The following is a 25121-nucleotide window of genomic DNA, read 5'->3' as shown; positions in this document are numbered from 1 at the left end:
AGAGAAAAACACACATACATAAATAACAACCATTCATTATTGATGCCTTTAATATCCCTGAAAGCACCATATGTTTTAGACTCAGAGTAGAATTCACACTGTTCTACATTCTTGTGAACTATAACTTGCAGTCTACTGCTTACATAGGCATATCCTAAATTATATTGAACCTTAAAAGGGAGTAGTTTGGAACACCGAAAACTTTCCACGCATGCCAAAGGGCTCCTCATGTGAGATTCAGTATCACATTAGTGTAATGTTAGCATGTTGCTAAGCTAACAACACAATACTCTAAGCACAAAACATATACAACACAAGCAAATAGTGTTCATGCTCAAATGACATCTACATCAGAACATGACCTTTTACATTATTTTTGTGTTTTTATGGTATATTTTACACTTACAGTTAAGGTGTACAATTGTATCTCGATTTATCCGTTTCCTTATACTCTCCTAAAAAGGAGAGTATAAGGAAATGGATTTTTACCATGTTCACTTTTTAAAAATGTGCTTTTATTGCACCAGAAGCATCTTAATGTTCACAAGATTGAAGTATGACTGGAATAACCATTACCGTTCTCTTTTTCTTTGTTGTGCAGGACTCAGATTAATTTCACAGTGGCGATTGATTTCACAGCTTCTAACGGTGAGTGCCGTCTCTATCAGAAGGCTGATGGAATTATTGAAATGTATGCAGATGAGGCATGAAAAAGGGCTAGTAATAGCCGTCCTCTATCATAATGAGTGAGGTTTAATGCGATAAAGAGCTCTGATCTGTGTGATTATTTTGAGAGGCCTGCCTTTTACATTCATTTGCAGATTCAAAGGGAATACCACACAACCAACTCAATTACAGGGCCATCCTGGCAAATCTATCTTTATGCATAACTGGCTTTCATTATTTTTTTTCTTTTGGATTCGTAATATCAGCCTCTCAGAGTACACAAAGAGTAAAGAGAGGGAAACTTTAAATTTTATATTTATATACTTCTATATACTACCATATTCTAGATCCCTTAACTCTACCCCATACCTAAACATAAGTACTACAACAATAACTACCTTACTATCAATAAGCACTAAACTATTCACACCATTGAATAGTTTCATAATAATTTTGAATGTATCGTATTAGTCGTAAATAACTGTGAGCATTGTTACATTATAGTAGTATCCATAGTTATACTGCACTATGAGTGTATTATGCATTGAAATAAGAAACAAGTAAATAACACACATATTTAATGTGTCACATAATGCTATCACAAGTTATAATGTATTATACTATTCAGTAGTGTAGCCATGGACATGTACAGTTTCTACTTTAAACGTGGTTGACGATTAAATTAGAATACTTTTCCTGTCAAATGGTTAAGTTGCACTAAAAGTACACATTTTATTTCATATGGTTTCCAGGCAACCCAGCCCAACCCACTTCCCTCCATTACATGAATCCCTATCAGCTCAACACCTACGCCATGGCACTTAAAGCCGTGGGGGAGATCATACAGGACTATGACAGCGACAAGATGTTCCCCGCACTGGGTTTCGGAGCCAAGCTGCCTCCTGATGGGAGAATATCCCATGAGTTTGCCCTGGTAAGCAGTTCTTAAAACACCTGTCCAGCAGAGATAGGCCAGGATATCCAGTTTGTGAGGACAAAAGTCTTTAATATATTTTTTCTGAATATTATATTCGCTTGTGTTGCCTCTAGACAAAACAATACACAAAGCTTTCAATTTCAGAACAAGCTTTTTAGAGATGGACATTTGACAGATTCCTACATTCTCTAGAAAACTCTTTGGAAATACCACCCTATTTTTATAGGTCTAGTATTTATTTTGTTCTGAGTCCAAAATATCTCTAGAACTTTTTTAATCCTTATTCTCATATGGAAAGAAACAAATTCGAATGATACAAGAGCTGGATGTTGCCTGGTGTTTGTGTTTTAGAGAGAGTGAACTGAATGATTTTGTGTTTTCACCTTGTGAATGAGGAAACTGGCAAAAAAAATAAAAATAAATATGTAGACTTGCGTTGCAAGAGAAACCTGAGCTGGGTCAAGAGACCAGAATATTATAGAGACTAGGGTGTGGATACTTTTGACTCAGGCTAGAAAGTAACCACTTAGCAACAACCATAGCAACTGCAATATAATGCATAAAAAAAAAATCTGAATTCTTAGCAATTACATAACATCACATACCCCCCTAGCATCCACCCAGAACATTTGCATTGCAGCGCAAAAAAAAAAAAAAAAAACATCATAACACCTAATAATAACCACATAGCAATGTCCTGGCAACCACCCAAAACATCCCACCAACCAAATAGCAACGCACTAAAAAACACGTCACAGCAACCACATAACACCCTGGCAACCCTAAAAGTGGAACTTGCATTTTATTCAAAGAATGTAAACATCTATTTATGTCTCTAAAATGTAGACTTTCCATTGTGAGTTATCACATCTCCACCAGATACTGAACCATGAGACCCTGTCCTGTTTGATAATTTGATTTCACATTAGTTATTTTTTTCTTTGTTCCTACAGAATGGAAACCCTCAGAATCCATATTGCAATGGCATTGATGGAGTTATGGAGGCGTATTACCAGAGTCTAAAGTCTGTTCAGCTCTACGGTCCTACCAACTTCTCACCTGTCATTAACCATGTAGCCAGGTACAGTATGTTCAGAATATTTCAGAAACAGAGACATAATGTGCATACGCACATAGCTGCACATATCTTTTGCAAGTATATAGTGCTTTTGTACATGCATTCATGTATTACTATTGTGGTAACAAACCATGCATTGCAGGCTTTTTTTCGTAGCCCAATAGTTTCGATAATTCAAGTAATCTAAATGTATGGGTTGTGTACCTTTTATTACTTTATTCTCTAAAATAGTTGGTAACACTTTAGTATAGGGATCAATTCTCACTATTTACTAGTTGCTTATTAGCATGCCTATTAATAACATATTTGCTGTTTATTAGTACTTATAAAGCATTTATTCTTCATGAACATATTCTACATCCCTAATACCTAAACTTAACAACTAGGTTACTAACTATTAATAAGCAGCAAATTAGTAGTCTACTGAGGCAAAAGTCGTAGTTATAATGGTTTGTTAATGGCAAGAATGGGACCTTAAAATAAAGTGACCAAATAGTTGATTCTGATTGGTCAATCACAGAACTGAGTGGTGAAATATTTTTGCATATTGACCATTACACTAGCATTCTACCTTTTTTATGGACTTTCATGCCTATATATGTCATCTATCTTTTCTTATCAGTGGAAGTTTAGCTAATTTGAGCCATTTTGCAACTCAAAGAAGTGACTACTGACTGTAATAAAAATACCCTTGGAGAACCGTGTTCATTTTATTATATATGGTGAACATTCAAACTTTGAGAGATGGCTAGAAAAACTAGTATAAAGTTGAATGCTCCATCCATTGCTGAAATGAACCAAGACTACAACAAACTTGCAATAATTGAGAGTTACAATATCATTCAGCAAACAATGCAGGTTTTGCACATTTTCAGAGGTTGGCAACAACTAAACATTCTCAAGCCGTGCATTATCACTCAGGTGCAACATCCAAACAAAGTGTGTGACAGTTACACAGAGATAATCGAATCCAAAATGGCATCCAAGGCACAATATATGACCTTTAAATCACTTTAAATGAGCTGTGGAACTAGACTAGCTGAGGTGAGACTATTACAGCTCCAAATAAGATCATCCCAGGACAGTATCATCCGTCAAGTGATGTGAGGAAAAACATTAAATAGCCATCATAAATGTGACACAATGGCCTGAAAATTAGATCTCTGTAATACCCACACATACTTTTTTAGTACCCCATAGACATTCCCATGGATAAGGCCCTAAATCCTGGGTTTTTGAACTTTTTCATGCAATGAACCCCCCAAAAATGATAATCACCTTCAAGACATTTCCTGATATATAAAGGCTGACTAATGTGTGTAGGAATATATATATATATATATATATATATATTTGTTTTTTAGCTGTTCTAAATGTACCTTAAATTAATACTTTTCATGTTTTTCATACTCTAATCAACATGAGCAATGACAAATATGGATGCTTTATGCAATATATGTTTATTATTAGTGAAACCATACTCAACATAGAGCATGAAGACTAGACATGTTTCAGAGATCATAGATGTTTTTTCAACTTGCTCATGTCTATTGGACACATGAAAAAAGTCATTTTCTTATTAAAAAGTATTCTTACACAAACCTGTTTACATTTTCACAGGGCAGCTCACTTCTTCTGAACATGCAAAATGTACATTTATTATTACATTTGTTTGCATCTCTGCGCCCACATAGGCCTACTTTATTTTGATGCGGCTAAATTCTCAAAAAAACTGTTTTCATTGATATATTTTACTGTTTCAGTAACATGACATGACATACGGCCAATTATGGTGACCCATACTCGGAATTCACACACACCGTGAACACACCCGGAGCAGTGGGCAGCCATTTATGCTGTGGCGCCCAGGGAGCAGTTGGGGGTTTGGTGCCTTGCTCAAGGGTCTCACCTCAGTCGTGGTATTGAGGGTGGAGAGTGTTGGTTATTCACTCCCCTCACCTACAATCCCTGCCGGACATGAGACTCGAACCTGCAACCTTTGGATTACAAGTCCGACTCTCTAACCATTAGGCCACGACTTCCCAACAACTAATCGTCTTTACCTTGATTGCAATCCTCAACCATCAAATTCAAACATCAAAAGAAGCTGGTTTGCTTAATCCAGCCGAGAAAACATAGTTTGCATATCATACAGTGGTGGGTTGTTTTGCCGTTACGTTCAGTCTGTATTTCACACTATTTAGTATGAATAATATATATATGAAGAGTTCTGATGCAAAAGCCTCTAAGTGCCCTCTTGAAATTTTCTTCTAAAATGAGCATTTTCATCAGGCTCCTATATTTATGTTCAGTTATTTTACTTTAATTGCATCGAAAAGGACCTATACATTGCCATTAGAGTAAAATTACTGAACCTAAACATAGAAGCCTGAAAAAAAAAATGCAAATTTTAGGTGAAAATTTTAGATGGTACTTTGGCATTGTTCCGTGTAGTGCTGGACAAGGAGCGCACGACGAGGAGCAGAAACGATTAAACAGGCTTTTAATACACAATCCAGGAACAGATACAAGGAGCCAACAGCACAACCATGAGAACTTCAAATAATAACCGACAAACTAACGTTCACACGCAGGAACTTATAAAGGGGCAGATAATGAGGACCGACAGGTGAACACAATGACTAATTAGACAACACGGGGAAAACTAGGTCACAAGGGAAGACACAGACATGTTACAGGCATCTGAACTCTTCATATGCACTAATTGTTGATTTAATTCAACATTTAATGTACTTCATTTAATCAACACTGGAAAATTGTAACCTAAAAATAGTGACATGTGAATTAACTGGTTTTATTTTAATTAAATTTAATGGAAAAAATAAATAAATAAACGTTATTTAGCATTACTGAATCAAACTAAATGTATTGTTGTATTGTTAATTTCAATCAGGTAAGAGTTAAATTGGGTAAAACAATTGAACAATTGCAGTTGATCAATTTTTACCGTTTTTATATTTGTATTCTTTGTAATATATTTGTTGATACTTTTCTGCCCAGAATCCAGTTGGAAAACTTCTGAACTCAATCAAAGCTTTTCCTAATAAATATAAGCTGATGTGGTTCTCACCAATTTAAATTGGAAAATAGAGTAAATTGTAAAATTTAGGGAATTGAAACACAGGGTTATATTCAAAAAGAATTTGGAAATCAATAAATGCGTGCTGTGCAAATTAGCAAAAGCTGAACAGAGAAGTGGAATAAACTATATTTTTAGAAATATTAATGTGAACAAAAGCTCTGTACTGTTTAAAGATACTGTACTTACTATTTTACTGTCAGGACCCTCTCAGGGCACAAGGAGCGAGGAGACGCGGAGATACCAATATCAACCTTTATTGAAATCTAGATCAATGAGACGAAGAGCTTAGGAAGAGACGAACATACAGTAGATGACGATCAGACTGGACACAGAGGCAGGGAAACACAGGGCTTATGAACACAGGGAAATCAACGAGGAAGAACAGAAACAGGTGCGGGGCAATTAAACACAGGGCTGGGAACAAATTAACTCATGATGACAGGGAACGAGGACAGGAACAGGAAGGCTAAATATGGACATGAGAGGAGGGGGAAACAAGACACAGGACTGACATAACGCCCCCCCTCCGGAAGGCGTGTCCTCATGCCATACACTATCCAATGGGGAGGGGATTAGCTCCCGGAACGGGTCCCGCTCTGGAGGCTGGTAGCCCTGCCCCTGGTCCCTGGAGGCCTCCAGGTACCAGGGGGCAGGGCTACCAGCCTCCAGAGCGGGACCCGTTCCGGGAGCCACGGCGGGACAGGAGACACAGGAGGCCATGGCGGATCAGGAGACTCGGGATTTGTTTTCAAATCATTTGCATTACTTTTCCATTTTGTTTAATTTAAATTTAAGCTCGCACTTTATTTTAAGGTTATTTTAAATTATTCATGCTCACTATTAACAAACCATTAACTACGACTTTTGCTTCAATAAACTCCTAATTTGCTGCTTATTAATAAGTAAGCAATTAATAAGCACAATTAATAAGGTAGTTACTAAATTTAGGTATTGGCTAAGATTATGGATGTAGAATATGGTCATGCAGAATATGTGCTTTATAAGTACTAATAAACAGACAATATGTTAATAATAGGCATGCTAATAAACAACTAGTGAGAATTGGTCTCTATACTAAATTTCACTAAATTTATTTAATTTGTTAATTAAATTTATTTATTGACAAATACAATTGAGAACCTCTCCAACAAACTAAAGTCACAATAATTGTAAAAACCAAAAATAATAATAATTCATTTATGTCCTACTCACTATTAAAAATGATAAAGCAACATAATTGGTATTTTAAAAATAATGTTTCTGGAAACAAAGCTGCTTAAAATGTGAACAATCACTGTTGTGCTTCAGATACTTAGCAACTCAATCAGTTCCTGGACAAAAGTAATTTATTCATCTAGGTGGCTGTGTCCATGTTACCTGGTATTTCCCTATGATCTGCTAAGAAAGCCTCAACACTTTTCTACAGGTGTTATGATATTAATACATTGGCTCTTGTTTATTCCAACATATGACAGTTGTTTTTACAGTTGAACATGTTTCTAAAACTCATTCCCCAGGTTTCACAGACAAGGCTTAAACCTAGTCCTAGACTAAAGTGTAAGTCTGAGCTGTTTTAACTGAAAGAAATTGCACTGACTGATCTTAAAATATATCAGTGCCTTTGTTTTGTCTTGGTATGCACACCAGTAATGTTTTTTTCTAAGGCATGTTAATACAAATTACTTAAATATCCTAATTGAACAATGGCCCAATCCTGGATTAGTCTAAGATCTGTCTGTGAAACCGGGCCATTATGTTTTTTTGTTATTACACTTCAGACTTCTTTGCTCACAAATCCTGTTAAATCCACACTAATTAATGGTTTAAAGGGAGCCAATAGTCCGTGTACTGACACATCCTCACACCGTGTATCTTATTATACATCCATTTCATAGATTTTCTTAGGATGGGAAGTAAAGGACAGATCATCAAGTCATTATCACCCCTCTGTTCCACACACACACACACAGTCACTGTGGTGTCCACTCATCAGCGCTGACGACAGATATGTCACACTGCGCCGCTTTAATCTCTCTATGTATTTGCTGTAGATCGCACCCACGCAGTTTAATAATAAACTGTTTTTATATTGCTCTTTCAGAGCTAATGTGTTGTTTGCCTGGACTTTCTACTGTGCAGATTTTTGTAACTGGGGAGAGCGAAAAATAGAAAACTCAACGATACTGGACTATAAAGCTCGGTAGTTTCTTAACCTATGTGTTTTCAATGTGCCATAGTTGCCCGGTTCACAAAATGCCAGTGTGTCCACAAGTGGATTTTTAAATTCACACATTTTCAGTGACAAGTGAAGAAATGCTTCCAAATCCTCAAATGGAACATCACGTTTTCAAAGCTTTAATATGCTGAGACTATTTCATCCGTAATCCTCACACAGAGGTCTGTAGTGGATATTTCCCCACAGTTCAACTTGAAGCACAAATCACAGAGAGTTGAAGGAGGCTAGTAAAGGGTGTCAAGTACAGGGAAGTCGTGGCCTAATGGTTAGAGAGTCGGACTCGTAATCCAAAGGTTGCAGGTTCGAGTCTCGGGCCGGCAGGAATTGTAGGTGGGGGGAGTGAATGTCCAGCGCTCTCTCCACCCTCAATACCACGACTGAGGTGCCCTTGAGTAAGGCACCGAACCCCCAACTGCTCCCCGGGCGCCGCAGCATAAATGGCTGCCCACTGCTCCGGGTGTATGTTCACGGTGTGTGTGTTCACTGCTGTGTGTGTGCACGTTGGATGGGTTAAATGCAGAGCACGAATTCCGAGTATGGGTCACTATACTTGGCAGTATGTCACTTCAAGTATCAGTACTTCGAACAACTATGGAAAAGTATTTATTTATGACACATTTTGTTCAGTTTAATATTTGTGATTTATAAAGACTGAAATAAGAGCATCAGTAAATGATATCTAAAACCCTTAAAAACCAAAACAATCTGTCATCTTATTAATAACTTTCTGTATGTTGAGCCCATCTGGATTTCATTTGTATGCAGATTTACAATTATAACTCTTTCATGAGAAAACATATGTATTTTTACTTTTTGGTGAACTAGTAGGGAAAACGAATGAATTTATATGATTTAATTCATATGAAAACCCAACTTTTAGGAGAAAAAAAAATAAAAATAAGCAGAATGTACAAAAAAAAAAAAATTCATAATCAGATTGCTGAAACATATAATAGTTATGAATTTCCACAATGATTTTCTTTTTATATAGAATTTCCTTTGAAGCAGTAATTGCTACTAAATTTCTCGTATAATTGCTCCAATTATCTTTGTTTTAATAAATAATCAAATCAAATTTACAGTGCATTCATTAGAAAAATTGCACATTTCTAAAGTCGACCAGAATTACCACCATATTACCTACACAGACAGATCAGGTAAAAAGTTTTGCCCACATATCACTGCATATTTTGTGTATTTAATAACACTTTTAATTGGCTTCAGTTGTATTGGAGGAACGGTTTGTTACAACCACAGATGAATTAACAGAATATTATGCAGAATATATTTGCTTGTGTCTCCAAAGTTATTAATGCCTCCAGGTATTTTATTTACCTCATAAGGTGATGAAAATAATTAGAATCCAGACTGCAGTGTAGTAACACAGTAAATGATATCAAAATCCAGAGGCTTTGGCTGTATATCCGGCAGTAATGAGATGTTTAATGAATGTAACAATGGTCTCTCGTGCAGATACGCTGCCTCAGTAAAGGACGGATCACAGTACTTCATCCTCCTCATCATCACAGATGGAGTGATATCAGATATGGCCCAGACAAAGGAGTCCATTGTTAATGTAGGTGTCCGGTCTTCGAATTTGTATGATTTTCGCTAAATTGTACGTATTTTATGAGTTCCCCAATTCGTATGAATTTGTGTGAATGACCTACCCCTGCCCCTAAACCTACCCACCACCGGGGTCTAAACAAATCGTACAAAATCGTACGAGTGAGGTCGTACGAATTAGCCACCTCGTAAAATACGTACGAATTGGTCGTGAGATAGCGTTGTACCATCTGTAAAATATATTAACTCAATAGTCAACTTTGCTGTGGGTCTTTGAATTTTCAGAATATATACTGAACTTAAAAAGGTTTCCTATGACATCATAAAATGTTCATTCAATGACATTATAAAACCTAAAGGAATTGTCTCCTAATTAAACTTGAAAATGCTTATCTATGACATCATAGGAACAAAAATGGTTCTTGGAACTCGCAAGACTTTAAGGCATCAGTTTGTAAAGCTTTTTGGATTTATTTTTGTGAACTGTGTGGACCATAAATATTTATTTTGATGGTTAAAAATGAAGATCAGATGCACTTGTTTGTGTGGTTTTAAATATATGATATTATAAATATAAATAAATACATATTACAAAAAAAAAAAAAAAAACATTACTATAATCAATACATTTTTGTTTACATTACTCATTGAAATTTGAAAATATAAAATAAATATATTTTATATATGTTAATATAATGTACTAATGTTATTTCACCATAAACGAAAGCTAAATTAGCTATGAGAAGAACTGAAAATCGATTTAATTATGTATTGATTTATATATTTATTTATTGAGGAGTGTTATGTGCTTTTCGACAAGCTGAACAGAATAGATTAAAACCATGATTTGTTTTCTTTTTTTTCTTGATTAGACAAACATGAAAATGCACTTTAAATAAATGACATGGTCGTTTCACTTTTTTGTTTTCAAATGTACATCAATATGATGACAGGTAATTAATAAGTAATGAAGCTTTTCATATTTATATATGGAGACTTTGGGGAATAAAACAGGCATAATAATTTTAATATAATTAATTTGAACTTCTTTCTTTCTTTCTAGGCTGCTTCTCTTCCAATGTCAATTATTATTGTTGGAGTTGGACCAGCCGAGTTTGATGGTAACTAAATCTCATTCATTCATTCTGCTCTTATAGATTGCTTATATTTTCTTTTTATCCTCATTTTTCTAATAAACACATTTTGCATTTGTCATTTTATCTATACATCACATCCCCCCCACATGTGTTTTATCAAGATGCTCAGGTCTTCAGCTTGAGCGGATAAAAGGATTGTGTATTACTGCAGAGTAAATGAGCATGTAATGTGACAGCCATTTCCTCCTTGCACTGACAGTAATGCCGATGGGTTTAGGAATAATGAAACAAGACTAAAATACTCAAAACACACACAATTGCAGGCACTCAAATGCACAGCTTACTCATGTTTCCATATCTCCGGTCATGCATGTTTCTTATCTGTTGTGTGTGTCCTTAGCCATGATCGAGTTGGATGGTGATGAAGTCAGAATCTCATCGAGGGGCAGATACGCTGAAAGAGACATCGTACAGGTATAATAACACAGCTAAAGTATTTATCTTTCATGACTAATACAGAGACATCACAAACAGGACAATTATAGAGGTTGGAAAATCTTGCAAGTTATATGTTCAATAGCAAATGCACAGTAATTTACTTTCTTACCGCTCGTTTTAAAAACACACTAATTACCAAAATTGTCTACAAAATCTGTGACAGTATTCATGTAATTTAACAAGCATCACTCCTCCTGTTAACATTTTTTTGTGTTAGTCTGTATATGTAATGCATTACATATGCAATGGTATTCTTAATGCATTATGCTCATAATCAACTTATTTGTTCTTGTGCAATGGAATGCATTAAAGCAGTATAGTACAGCAAAACACATGATATATATAAAAAGTGAACTAAGTGAAAAAGTGAACTAGAATTTTGTTTTGAGTCTGTAAGATTTGTATGTTTTATGAAAGAAGTCTCTCATGCTCACAAAGGCTGCATTAATTTACAATTTAAAATAACTGGTTTATTATTATTATTATTTAAATATATTTAAAAAAAAATTCCTTTGATGGCAAAGCTTAATTTTCAGCAACCATTGTTTCAGTTATTATGCTTACGAAATCAACTGTGCTTGCTTTATGCAACTAAGAACAGAGCTCTCTCAGTCTCTTTCAAATGTCATGTCTTAATGCTTTCTGTGCTCCTCCCTCTCTTCTTATAGTTCTTGGCGAGGTAGTCATCATCATGTGTGGGTCACTCCATGCTTGTTAGGAAGTGTGTTAATAGGTAGTGTGCATGATCAGCTATCATAGGTGGCTTGGGAGGCTTGTCCAATTAACTATGCCATCATGTACACACAGATTCCAGTGGATCTGGCTTCCCAGTGTCCAACGTATACTTAAAAACCCAGTTTTTCATAACGAAATGGCTGTGTAGTGCTGTGTAGCAGCCGTATCTCTTAGGATAATTTGGCTCTCAGTCTCAAAGGCGTTTGAGTTGATTGGCATGCTGAGCATTCGATGGCTGTGCCCTCATTTCAGGCTAATTGCTCTTTTCAGCTTTGCTAATTCTCACAGAAATGCAGATAAATGTGAGACTTGCTTCAGATTATTTTCACCTGATGAAAGTCAACATAAAAGAGTGTGTTTATACCATAAAATCGTCTTTACATGGAAGTTAAATTGTATTTTGTAACATTCCTCAAATTTGGTCTGTTTCTACAAAATCATAACTTTCATATGTGTTATTAAATGTGTTATTACGTACTTTTTGCCATTGTATCATATTTGTTTATTTACTGCAAATGTGTGTGTTGAATTACAAAATGTTAGCATGCTGACATGTGATATATTACAAACAGTATATTAGCTTTTTTTTATTATTATTATGTAAATATTACAATATATAAATGTTATATTAAATACCATTAACTTATCCACTACTATATTGTTGAAATAAGAATGTAAACATTATATTTGAACATTCTTAACAGCAATCACTCAAACCTATGTAATAACATTAAGCGACTGGTCTGATATTTTAAAACTAGAAAAACTAAAACTTGTTTTTTAAATCTAGTTTGTTGTTTATAATTGTCATTCAAGTTAATAGCAGGTTGCTGTCAAGTTATTCTTGTCTTTTTAAAAAAAAAAAATAGTTCAACCAAAAATTAAAATTTTCATAATTTATACACCGTTATGTTGTTCTAACCCTGAACTGTATGCTGGGAATTTTGAACAAAAGATGAAGAGCCATATTTTCATTATATTTACAAACAAATAAATAAATACTGCACGGAAAACAAAATAACATATTGTGAATATATGAAAATAAATATGAAATTTTTATTTTAATATTATTTAGTTTAATCTTAGGTGTACCTTTTTTTTCTTTTGCAGTTTGTTCCATTCAGAGATTACATCGATCGCACTGGGAATCACATACTCAGCATGGCCCGATTGGCCAAAGACGTTCTTGCAGAGATCCCAGACCAGTTCCTGTCCTATATGAGGACCAGAGGAATCAAGCCGCCTCCTGCTCCCCCTCCGTACACACCCCCAGGACACCCGCTGCAAACTCAGATCTAAAATGGGCCCAGGAGCGAGCCTTGCAGTATCTCAGTATCGCTTTCTCAATCACTCAGTGAGATGAAGTTTTCCTCAGCTCTGAGCTCTTTCTGTCCCTTTCTCTTTGCACTATGGGGGCTGTAGATGGACAACATGGTTAGACAGGGTTCTGAGAACAGGTTTACTTCCATTACACGCATTCCCTGTCAGGATGTCTGTCAGTTTCACTCTCTGTCTCTCAATGCCTGGCTAGCTTGTTTCTGATGGCCACATTGTAGAATGAACTTCGCATTTCTGGTTAACTGTGAAAAGAGGGATAGTTATGTGAAGGTAAGGAAAGGCTAAAAAAATGAGCTGACGATGATACGCCCTGTCTCAGAACAGCAGAGCAGCTTCCTCTTCCTCAGACTAGGAAAAGGCTAACAAATCACCAATCGCAAACAGACTGTTGTAAATAACTTTTGAAGTAGACTTCTTCCGTCATTTCTTATCTCTTCCTCTTCTTTCTTCTCTGAGCTCTCACTCAATGTTTACATGTTAATGATTTTCTTACTGTTGGATCTAACTTTTATAAGTGTATATCTTTAACATGAACTTTGCCGTGCAAATACTTGCAGCGTGTTATCTTTGCCATGCCCGTCAGGTAGCAGGGGCCGGTGTTGTTGCGGAAAACCACATTTCTTGCATGGAAATGGTGTGCTCAGGCATGCGATGCATGTTGTGCAGCATTCATGTTATTTGGCCTTTTCTCATTCTCTTTTCTCTCACTCACTTTCTCTCTCTTTTTTTTTTTTTGCCCTGGCACAAGCACGATAGATGGGCACAATTGTGTATAAAGAACCTCAAAGGTCTCAACGTGCTTCATTACATTTAAATCTGAGCAGCTGCTCTCAAGAGCCCAGTGGTCAAAAACACAGATGCCATTATTATTGTGTGTCTTAAAACATTGTATGGATGTTTTGTAATTTTCTGTTGATTTGCTGATGCTGTATTATGTTTTCCATTAGCATGTACAGTATATTCAGTCATCGTATTTAATCATTACCCGGTAGAGTTGCCCAAAGATAGTGTCAAAAAAGCACAAAGCTAATTATGAAATCCTTCTTTTGGGATTTCATTGTGAACATTTAAGTGTCAAAACCCGATAAGATGCAGAATTTTATTTTTTATTTTTTCTAGAAATGTTTTTGCCATCCCATTATTTTGTGAAATGTGCTTCTAGTATCAGGAAAATTATTATTTAAAGTCTCCCCTTACCCAAATAGTCACAAAACTGGAACACTAGTTCAAAACAAATGGTAAACTAGTTCAAACATGACTGTTGTTTGTATGCTTTTATCAAATTAATTAAGTGAATCATTTTGACACCTGGTTTATGATGATTCACTTCATTTAGTAGATTTCTTCTTTCTTTCTTTCCTTTTTTCCTTTGAAAAAAAATACTAAAACAACATGTTTTTGTTCCAAAACTTTCACACATAACAAATGGGAATTTTCTAGTATGTAGCAACTCATTTTTCTTCACAGACTAGTGTAGTGAACTATTTTGGGTAGCAGCCTCATGCTGAAGGGGAACATTCCCTGTTTAACTGCTATTCTGGAATTCAGGATCGTCATTCCAGTTGTGCTGCTTTGTCACACATACAATATTCATGAGATAGTAACACATAAAGTCGCCCCAAAAAGCATTCAAACACGTGCCAAATCTACTGATCCAATGTATGAATGTCATTAAAAATATCAAAGGAAGTATAATTTTAAAGAAAAAGCATTTGACGAATATAATTATTTTAAAGTGATAAAATACAAGACACAAAATAAAAAAAATAAAAAAGTTTTGGATACTTTGTGGTTGTTAGAACATATCCAGAGTTATGAACATGTGCTTGTGTTTTACTTGGAAAACAAAAATCACCTTAAAAGTAATTGTGTAATTGGCTGAAAAAAGTAAAGCAAGTATGATATTATATCAATATTATAAAGGCTTTGTTGACTGCTTTTCTTTCACTATCTTCTTAAGTAGGCACAATTTATATTTGTCTACAAAGTACTTTCCAGCATTTAAAGCATACCACTTAAATCAAAAGGTTTTAAGGTCACGATTATCATAAATTCAGTCATAAATCATGCTGTTTTTTTCATCACAACTTTAGTAAGCATGAACTGCACAGAATAATGGCTGAAGAATGATGCATGTGTGAAAAAGCAGCACTTGACCCTGGGAGGGTTGGTTGATGATAGTATCTCTCTTTTAGGAATGTTGGCTCTCAACATTCCTTTACTTTCCTTCAGCTCTCTTCCTCTCTGCATTGCTGTTGCCACGGCAAATGCCACTTTGGCAAGCTCATTCACCTGTGAGTATGCACCTGTGTGTGTGTGTGTGTGTGTGAGAGAGAGAGAGTGTGTGTGTGTGTGTGAGAGAGAGAGCGAGTGGATGTCAACTCGGCAAGCATCATCGAAGTGTTTTTAAATTTGTGACTTGACTCACATGAAATTTGTTTACTGAAGATATCCAAATATTATATTGTATGCTATTCATATCTAAATATTACGTGCACTGTTTGCATGTACAGTTTTACAAGAGATTCATCAGTTCTTTTGTTATTGTTAGTGTTTTGAGTAAAAAAAAAAAATCGAACAGGAAAATAACTGTACAAATGGCCTTAATCTCTCACTGAATTCTTGGAATTGTGCGATGCCTTCAGATATGAATTGTTATATATTTTGTGTCAGTGTACAATTGCTTTCTAGTGTATATTTTGTTTGCACAACTCATGTATGAAAAAAATTATATTGTAATTTTTTGGAATCAGTGATTAATCAAAGAAAGCATGATTGAAGTTCTGATTGTCTAGTTAGTCAATATGATGAAATTATTATTTCTGTATCAAGAACTAATTTTGGAATAAATATTCTTAATATATACACATTGCTTTATGATTCTGGAATGGCATTTGTTTATAATAGAAGGGCATTGTGGGTGGTTGCCAGGGTAATTTTATGCAGTTGCTAAGGATTTCGGATTGCAAAATTAATGTAGCATGTCATTTTCATGTTAGTAGCACCAATATATTACGGTACAGGTTACAACAAACTCATAATCCTAATTATGACCAAAAGTAATAAATAGAAAGTTAGGTTAGAGGTTCTAACCTAAAATGGCAGTTCGGTTGTTCAGTTGGAGAGTACAAAGTTTGTGACAATCTCAGGAAAAAATTAACATGAAAAACTTTATCTAAGATGACAGAGGTGTCAAGAAAACTTTTTTGGTAACACTTTATTTCGATAGTCCACTTTAGACATTCTACTAACAGTAAGTAACTTCACAACTATGTCAACTAGCAGTCATTAGAGTATTAGTAGACGGTCTGCTGAATATCTTCTAACACTTTATTTTAATGGGTCCACAACATACAACATACTGACTATGAGAAACTTTGCAACTATATGTCAATTTACTCTACTAACCCTAAACCTACCCTACTGAGAGTTAGCAGACATGTAGTTGCAAATTAATGAGAATTAGTTGACATGTCGTTGACATATAGTTACAAAGTTACTTATAGTTAGTAGAATATCTAAAGTGGACTATCGAAATAAAGTGTAACCACTTTTTTTATGTAAACACATTACTCACACTATTTATACTACAAAATGGCACATACTAATCCATAAAGGTGCAGATTTCTGTTGGAAAAATGTGGGAAATGTGTGAAAAACTTGAACCTTTTGCGAAATCTGCATGGGAAAATCTTTTGCCCTCACATGAAATTCTTAGTCACACAGATTTATAATGAAAAGACTGGATTTCACCATGCAAAAATCTGCCAACTGTGAACGCACCTGAATTGGGATGCACCTACTGTCTTTGCACTTTTAAGGTCATTGCATTGAAATTTTTGCGTGCGTTTTTTCAGTTTTTCCGTATTCCTCATCCTTTCCTATCAAAATTCATGCAACGGATGTGAAAACACAGAAAATCGAACCTGATCTGAATTTTTTTATGACGGACGACAGTTTCAGAGGCAGTGTGCAAACGTGATTGACACAACGTGAGGTCGTATTTATTTTTTAACGCGCAAATATTTCGGACGAAAATTTCGGACTCAGTGTGCAAAGACCTTCAGCTTATAATTACTAACATTACACTGGAATCAATTATAAATCAAGTCTCCAGTGCATCTTCTTAACTTGAGGAGTGCTATTTGTGTAGCATGCAAAGTTCAAGCGTTTCAAATCAGTCACTTGCAGTTCCATGTGTATGTCTTAAGGAAACAAGGCAGCTCATTTAAATTTGGAGCAGAGTTTATATTACAATATTCCCTTTCTTTCTCTAACTAGAAAGCCATTAAGAATAATAACTGTTTTCTAAATTGGTGTGACACTCTAATTGCAGAAGGAGCACATTGGCTGGCTGGTAAGCTCCAATTATATCAGGCTACTGAGGCGTGTGGTCCTGGAGAAGACACAGAAGGTCACCATGAACTACATGAACTTAAATACCCTAACTGCTGTACATGGTTTCTTCTAAAAGTCTTAAGTATTCTTCCTTTTGATGAGCACTCCAACATGTACACGTTAATACCTAAAAGACACCCATGTTTTTACAGCTTGCCATTAAAGTGTAAAGTGTGAGCAACCCGTCATATATAACCCGTCATATACAACCCGCCTATAAGTCTATTTCTACATACCATGACAGACCAGCCAATTAGTTTCATCTTACTTTGTAGTTAACAATTGCATGGACTGCCATACAGTTGCTCGTACAGAACGGGCGGCTTGCCAGTATCGCCTATACAAATTTAATTTGCTTTAAAACTGTCACTGGCATGAAAGTAATGAACTTTTAATGTTTGGAAAATAATAATCTTTTCACTATTTCCATAAAGCATAGATTAAAAGCAGAACATCTTTTTATAGATCGGTTGCACTTAGTGACTGCTGATTTTGGTACAGCGCTAGATCTAGATCAACCAAATGCATAGTCTCAGCCTCAGACATCACGCCTACGGACCGTTGGGCGCTTAGGATCAACTAAACGCTGGATTTTCAAAAGCATGTGAAAACTTTTAAGTTCACAGCACAGAATCTTTCAAATACTTCTGAGAGTTTTATACACCGGTCTGTTATTGTGGCGACATTTCCACACCCCGAAACGTGATGCTGAACGAAACAAACTGTGATTGGTTGTTTGACATGTCGGTCAAACGGCCTCATGTGCGGGCCTTGGCCAATGAAAGCTGCCATGGATTCCAGACCTTCAGCCATCAGTCTGAAGCTACACGAGATTACCAAATACATAGAAATAAAAAAGTTGTTGGTGAACGTAAACAAAGTATGAATTGTACAGTGGATACATTATACATCCTTCAAAGGATTAATTTTCATTCATTTAAACTGATATTATGTTTGTTACTGCCATAAGCGACAGGTTACAATATGTACTCTGGCACACCGCAGTGTACACTTTACCCATTTCATTACCAAATAAATTGCATGTATAATTCAATAAAAGGCATTTAGTGAACAAGACTTGGTAAATATTTAGTAAATTAAACTAAAATAATTTTAAAAGCTAAGTAAACTTGGTATTGGTTAAATTTGGTTTAATTGACTTCCACTTCATTTGTCACATTGAAAATGGAAGTTCCAGACAAGCGCACTGCATTTTGGGATACATTATGTTATGCAGTCTGCAAGGTAAGTAAGTGCATCGTAGTGGAATATTACAAATATAGCTGCTAGCTAATTCAAAATTGTTGAGATACTGAAATGCTGAATAAAAATTAGAATCAAAAATGATTTTATCCATCTTGTCTCTTTCTCAGCTGACATTTAATGGTTCTTTAAGCAAAAATCTTCTGCAACTCTTAAAGATCACACATTTTCCCATGTGCACCACCTCCTACATAAAACTGATTATATACATATTTCATAGCGCATGTGGCCGCCTCTTACTTCCTATAAACAGCTTTAGGAGGCTAAAGCAAGAATAATTAAACAACTGTTGTTAATTACTTCTGTTTTAATTCTCTGTGCATATCAGTGGTCTCTTATAAGTTTGTATAACTGTAACTTAATTAGTCAAGCTGTAAAAGTTACATAAAACTTGATAAATCAATTAAAGTTCAGTTTGTTTTAGGTAAAACTGGGTCCTGAATCTGTGTTGTCCAATAAAATCATGGAGCGCCCTGTTCCGATGGTGGGAAGATGGTGTTGGAGTTCCCTTGGGGTATTGACATGGAACAGAATTACACAACACAATACAGTATTTTCACACCTCTAAATTACAGTTAATCCCATTTTGACATTTCCCAATTCTCTTACTCATAAATCAGAGCTCACAAAACCCTTGTAATCACATTTCAGGCCTCACCAGTGATGGCGTCAAATCATATTGTGTTATTTACAACACCAGTTCATGTGAATCAGTGCTTCCTGCGCTTTACAATCTACAGCAATGTAGAGATTTTGGTCACACTTTATTTTAAGATGTCCTTGTTGCAGTGTAATTATACATTTCAGTATATTAATTAAATACGGTAAGGGTTAGGATTAGGGTTTGGCTTAAGGTTACTTGCATGTAATTATGCATAATTTATTTTTATTATAATAGTACATGTAACGTGTAACAAAGACACCTTAAAATAAAGTGTTACCGAGAATTTTTATTTTATTTTATTTTCATTTATTTATTTGTTTGTTTGTTTTTGTATGTATTTATTTATTATTTAGTTCATATATTTCAAAAAGACTAAGACACACAATATAATATGAAGACGGTAAATAGACAACAAATTGTGCAGGCAAAACTATTTTTCATCACTTCCAGGGTAGTCTGAATAATGAATGAATGAATCTTATGAAAATATTATCTTGTTAGCTAAAAAATAAATAAATATAAAAAAACAGTTCAATCAGTCTAATGTTTTGCTTACTGAATTATCAGAGTTTTCTTTAGAATTACATTAGGGCCACATTGTAAAAAGTGGTGATTTTTAATGTGTGGTGTCCCTCAATACTCCTAATGTTCTGCTTATTAATAGTTAATAAGGTAAGTGGGGTAGGATTAAGGGATCTAAAATATGGTCATGCAGACCATTAAGGCATTAATATGTGCCTACATAAGTACTAACAGCCAATATGCTAGTAACATGCATGCTAATATGCTAGTTCCCTTATATGAACTATATGTCATCCTTTAATGACATATAGTCATTAAAATAAAGTATCACCTGGATATTAGGTTGTTGATTTAACCCTATAAATCCTATGAAGCCTATCATATGTGAATTTCTAAGATGAATTTCTGAAAATCCTGTTGTACATAATCTATACATAGCCTACATTCTGTTGTCTGATTGATAGTTCAAAAATGCGAACTTTGATCATAAAACTAAGCATTTAAATATCATCTCCTTAACATATACACTCACTGGCCACTTTATTAGGTACAACTTGCAAGTACCGGGTTGGACCCCCTTTTCTGGGCCACTTAATTAGGTACACCTTGCTAGTACCGGTTTGGACCCCCTTTTGCCTTCAGAACTTCAGAATTCTTCGTGCATATATTCAACAAGGTGTTGGAAACATTCCTCAGAGATTTTGGTCCATATTGACATGATAGCATCACGCAGCTGCTGCAGATTTGTCGGCTGCACATCCATGATGCGAATCTCCTGTTCCACCACATCCCAAAGGTGCTCTATTAGATTGAGATCTGGTGACTGTGGAGGCCATTTGAGTAAAGTGAACTCATTGTCATGTTCAAGAAACCAGTCTGAGATGATTTGAGCTTTGTGACATGGTGCATTATCCTGCTGGTAGTAGCATCAGAAGATGGGTACACTGTAGTCATAAAGGGATGAACATGGTCAGCAACAATACTCAGGTAGGCTGTGGCGTTTAAGCGATGCTCAATTGGTACTAAGGGGCCCAAAGTGTGCCAAGAAAATATCCCCCACACCATTACACCACCACCACCAGCCTGAACCGTTGAGACAAGGCAGGATGGATCCATGCTTTCATGTTCTTTATGCCAAACTCTGACCCTACCATCTGAATGTCACAACAGAAATCAAGACTCATCAGACCAGGCAACGTTTTTCCAATCTTCTATTGTCCAATTTTTTTTTTTTAATTTAATTTTTTTTTTTTTTTTTTTTTGTCAAGTAGGGTGACCCATACTCGAAATTGGTGCTCTGCGTTTAACCCATCCAAGTGCACACACACAGCAGTGAGTAGTGAACAAATGCACACACACACACACCGTGAATACACACCCGGAGCAGTGGGCAGCCATGCTGCGGCGCCCGGGGAGCAATTGGGGGTTCGGTGCCTTGCTCAAGGGCACCTCAGTCGTGGTATTGAGGGTGGAGAGAGCGCTGTACATTCACTCCCCCCACCTACAATCCCTGCCGGCCGGGGACTCGAACCCGCAACCTTTCGATTACGAGTCCGACTCTCTAACCATTAGGCCACGACTTCCCCCATTTTGGTGAGCCTGTGCGAATTGTAGCCTCCGTTTTCTGTTCTTAGCTGACAGGAGCGGCACCTGGTGTGGTCTTCTGCTGCTGTAGCCCATCTGCTTCAGGGTTCGACGTGTTGTGCGTTCAGAGATGGTATTCTGCATACCTTGGTTGTAACGAGTGGTTATTTGAGTTACTGTTGCCTTTCTATCATCTCTAACCAGTCTGCCCATTCTCCTCTGACCTCTGACATCAACAAGGCATTTTTGTCCACACAACTGCCGCTCACTGGATATTTTTCTGACCATTCTCTGTAAACCCTAGAGATGGTTTTGCGTGAAAATCCCAGTAGATCAGCAGTTTTTGAAATACTCAGACCAGCCTGTCTGGCACCAACAACCATTTCGCATTCAAAGTCACTTAAATCTCCTTTCTTCACCATTCTGATGCTCGATTTGAACTTCAGCAAGTCGTCTTCACCACATCTAGATGCCTAAATGCATTGAGTGCTGCCATGTGATTGGCTGATTAGCAATTTGTGTTACCAAGCAATTGAACAGGTGTACCTAATAAAGTGGCCGGACAGTGTAATGTTGGGACCACCAATACAAAGGACAACATCTCCACTAAATTGCATATATAAGGCAAAACATAAAACACATATGTATTTTTCCCTTTTATATCTAAAGGTTTAATAAAAAAAAACTACCTTTTTTTTAACCTATTTACCTATTTGGTGCTTTGATAAGCTAAACCATTTTGTTTCTCACTGTTGCAGCACATTAAATAGGTTGTGAAATGTGATCAGTTTGGAGAACGACAATTTCTACACGCTATTTCCCCGTCTAAATACTGTAAAGCTGATATAAAGCCACCCGGCTTTATATCAAGCTGATGTAAAGCTGCTTTGACACAATTTGCATTCTTAAAAGCTCTATACAAATAATAGTGACTTAACTTGACTTGACTACGTCTTCTGAAGTACATATGTTCTTGAAGTTGGAACAGATAAGGGTGTGAGTAAACATTGCATCACTAATGCAACATATTTTGTAATGCAGCTAATTATCTACATTTGGAAAGCACTGCACTTCAGATGTACCCAACTAACCTCCAAATGAAGGACATGAGGACACCAGCACCCCTGTCCAAACCCCGATCAAGGACACAAAATCCCCTGTCACCAGGACTGTGTGTGTGTGTGTGTGTGTGTGTGTGTGTGTGTGTGTGTAAGCCTGTTTGTGTGTATACTTGTGCATGGTTTAGTGTTTTTTTTGTGTGTGTGTGTGTGAGATTTTGCCTCTGTGCAGGTGTGCACCAGCCAGGCATGGCCGACACTGAGTCTATTAATATCACCCTGGGCTAAATTTACCTCCTCTGTGCTCTGTCCACACACTGCTCCAATCACACACACCACTACTGACATATAGAGATCATGATCTATGCATGAATATTCATTATGTTTTGAAATGATTTTTTTACAAATCTAGCCATTGCACTGCAGGATAGACATTTTATCCACAAGTAATATTTATTTAAAAAATGTAAAACCATCTAGAACATTATTAATAGATCTGATAAATTATTACATTCTTTCACCTATGAAAGAAGGCAACATATTCATATGATGTAGTTTAGGGAGAAGTCGTGACCTAATGGTTAGAGATTCGGACTTGTAATCCAAAGGTTGTGGGTTCAAGTCTCAGGCTGGCAGGGATTGTAGGTGGGGGGAGTGAATGTCCAGCGCTCTCTCCACCCTCAATACCACGACTGAGGTGCCCTTGAGCAAGGCACCAAACCTCCAACTGCTCCCCGGGCGCCGCAGCATAAATGGCTGTCCACTGCTCCGGGTGTGTGTTCACTGCTGTGTGTGTGCACTTTGGATGGGATAAAGGCAGAGCACGAATTCCGAGTATGGGTCACCATACTTGACTGTATGTCATGTCACTTTCACTTTAGCTTATAGCAAATCTCCATTTATGTGGGTCTACAGGGTGTAACTGTAAGTTTCAGTTTGTATGTGGGACTTAAAACCTGGCAAATTTAGATATATAGTATATATAACATAATTTGCATAATACACACACACACACACAATTTATGTCTTCCTTTTATCACTTTTCATTTATATGTTGATTATACGTTTTAACATAAGAAAAAAAAACCTTTCTAAAAAAAAAAAGGAAAGTAATGGATTTGAACTATTTGCAAATAATATATATATTTTTTTAACATGCACATTCAATCTTAATTGTATATTATACCTAAAACATCTATGTTGAAGTTTCTTTGCAGTGGGCCTAAATTATGGAACAGACAGCAAATCACATTAAGCCAGCTTTGATGTGATTTGCCATCTCACACATTTTGACATTTGACAAGTAATGTAACGTGGACAGGAGTTAACTGCCTCCAGTAAGGTCTTTAGTTAACAGGATATTTTCATATTTTCACATTTTATTCTGTAACATAAAAAATATATCAGTAATACCCATTAGTGATTTTTAAACGTTTACATGTCAAGTCACCTTTATTTATGTAGCGCTTTTAACAATACAGATTGTCAAAGCAACTTTCCAATAACAAAATAGGAAAATAGTGTGTCAATAATGTAAAATGACAAGATTAAACACTCAATTGTCCGTTAAAGGCATTTCGTTATTGAATTCAGTGATGTCATCATCCAGCTCAGTTCAGTTTAAATGGTATCTGTGCACTCAAGTTGACGATATCTCTGGAAATGAAGTGTCCCCAACTGGGCAAGCCAGAGGCGACAGCGGCAAGGAACCAAAACTCCATCGGTGACAGAATGGAACCTTGGGAGAAACCAGGCTCAGTCCGGAGGCCAGTTCTCCTCCGGCCAGATGAAACAAGCAGTTAAATTCCAACTACAGCAAAGTCACATTGTTTAAAGGACTCATCTGGTTCCCTAGGTCTTGTCCCGATGGCCGTCTAGGTGACGAGGTCTTCACTGGGGATCTGTCTCTGGGGCTCATCTAGGCGTCCTGATCTCCGCTGGCATTCAGGGCTGTACTGTAGAGGTCATCTCTAGGTGCTGATCTTTGCAGATATCTGATCTGGATATGGACTGGATCAGGTGGCTACGGTGATCTGGGAATAAGAAAGAAACAGACTAATATTAGCGTAGATGCCATGCCTCTTACAATGTAACAAGTACATCAGGTGTTATGGGAAGTGTTCCTGGTTCTGGTTGACCTAATTAATGCAGCCTAACAATCCTTTAATGGATTTGAATATTAGAAGCGTATTAGTGTGTTATGTGAACGCCAGGTTAAAGAGATGGGTCTGTAATCTAGATTTAAACTGACAGAGCGTGTCTGCCTCCCGAGCAGTGTTAGGTAGATTGTTCCAGAGTTTTGGCGCTAAATAGGAAAAGGATCTGCCACCCGCAGTTGATTTTTATATTCTAGGAATTATCAAATGGTTATGAGTTAT

At 36.3% G+C, this 25121-nt stretch overlaps 1 protein-coding gene and 1 long non-coding RNA gene across 2 annotated transcripts in view; one reads left to right on the top strand and one right to left on the bottom strand.

Annotated features, from left to right (window-relative positions):
• The window catches only part of LOC306861757 (copine-8), a 118482-nt gene extending 102356 nt beyond the window's left edge, over nucleotides 1–16126 (top strand). Inside the window, exons 14-20 of the mRNA XM_079404218.1 lie at nucleotides 602–648; nucleotides 1419–1600; nucleotides 2557–2684; nucleotides 9494–9596; nucleotides 10650–10707; nucleotides 11084–11157; nucleotides 13027–16126. Coding sequence (XP_079260344.1) covers nucleotides 602–648; nucleotides 1419–1600; nucleotides 2557–2684; nucleotides 9494–9596; nucleotides 10650–10707; nucleotides 11084–11157; nucleotides 13027–13215 — 781 coding nt within the window. The 3' untranslated portion in view covers nucleotides 13216–16126. The remainder of the gene's footprint in view (nucleotides 1–601; nucleotides 649–1418; nucleotides 1601–2556; nucleotides 2685–9493; nucleotides 9597–10649; nucleotides 10708–11083; nucleotides 11158–13026) is intronic.
• Nucleotides 16127–24116: 7990 nt separating this feature from the next.
• Nucleotides 24117–25121, bottom strand: part of LOC306861579 — a 32047-nt gene continuing 31042 nt past the window's right edge. Inside the window, exon 5 of the long non-coding RNA XR_013783487.1 lies at nucleotides 24117–24776. This is a non-coding gene — a long non-coding RNA (uncharacterized lncRNA). The remainder of the gene's footprint in view (nucleotides 24777–25121) is intronic.

This window comes from Barbus barbus (assembly GCF_936440315.1).
Source record: "Barbus barbus genome assembly, chromosome: 42".
NCBI classification, from domain to species: Eukaryota; Metazoa; Chordata; class Actinopteri; order Cypriniformes; family Cyprinidae; genus Barbus; species Barbus barbus.
This window is presented reverse-complemented; position numbering and strand designations above follow the sequence as displayed.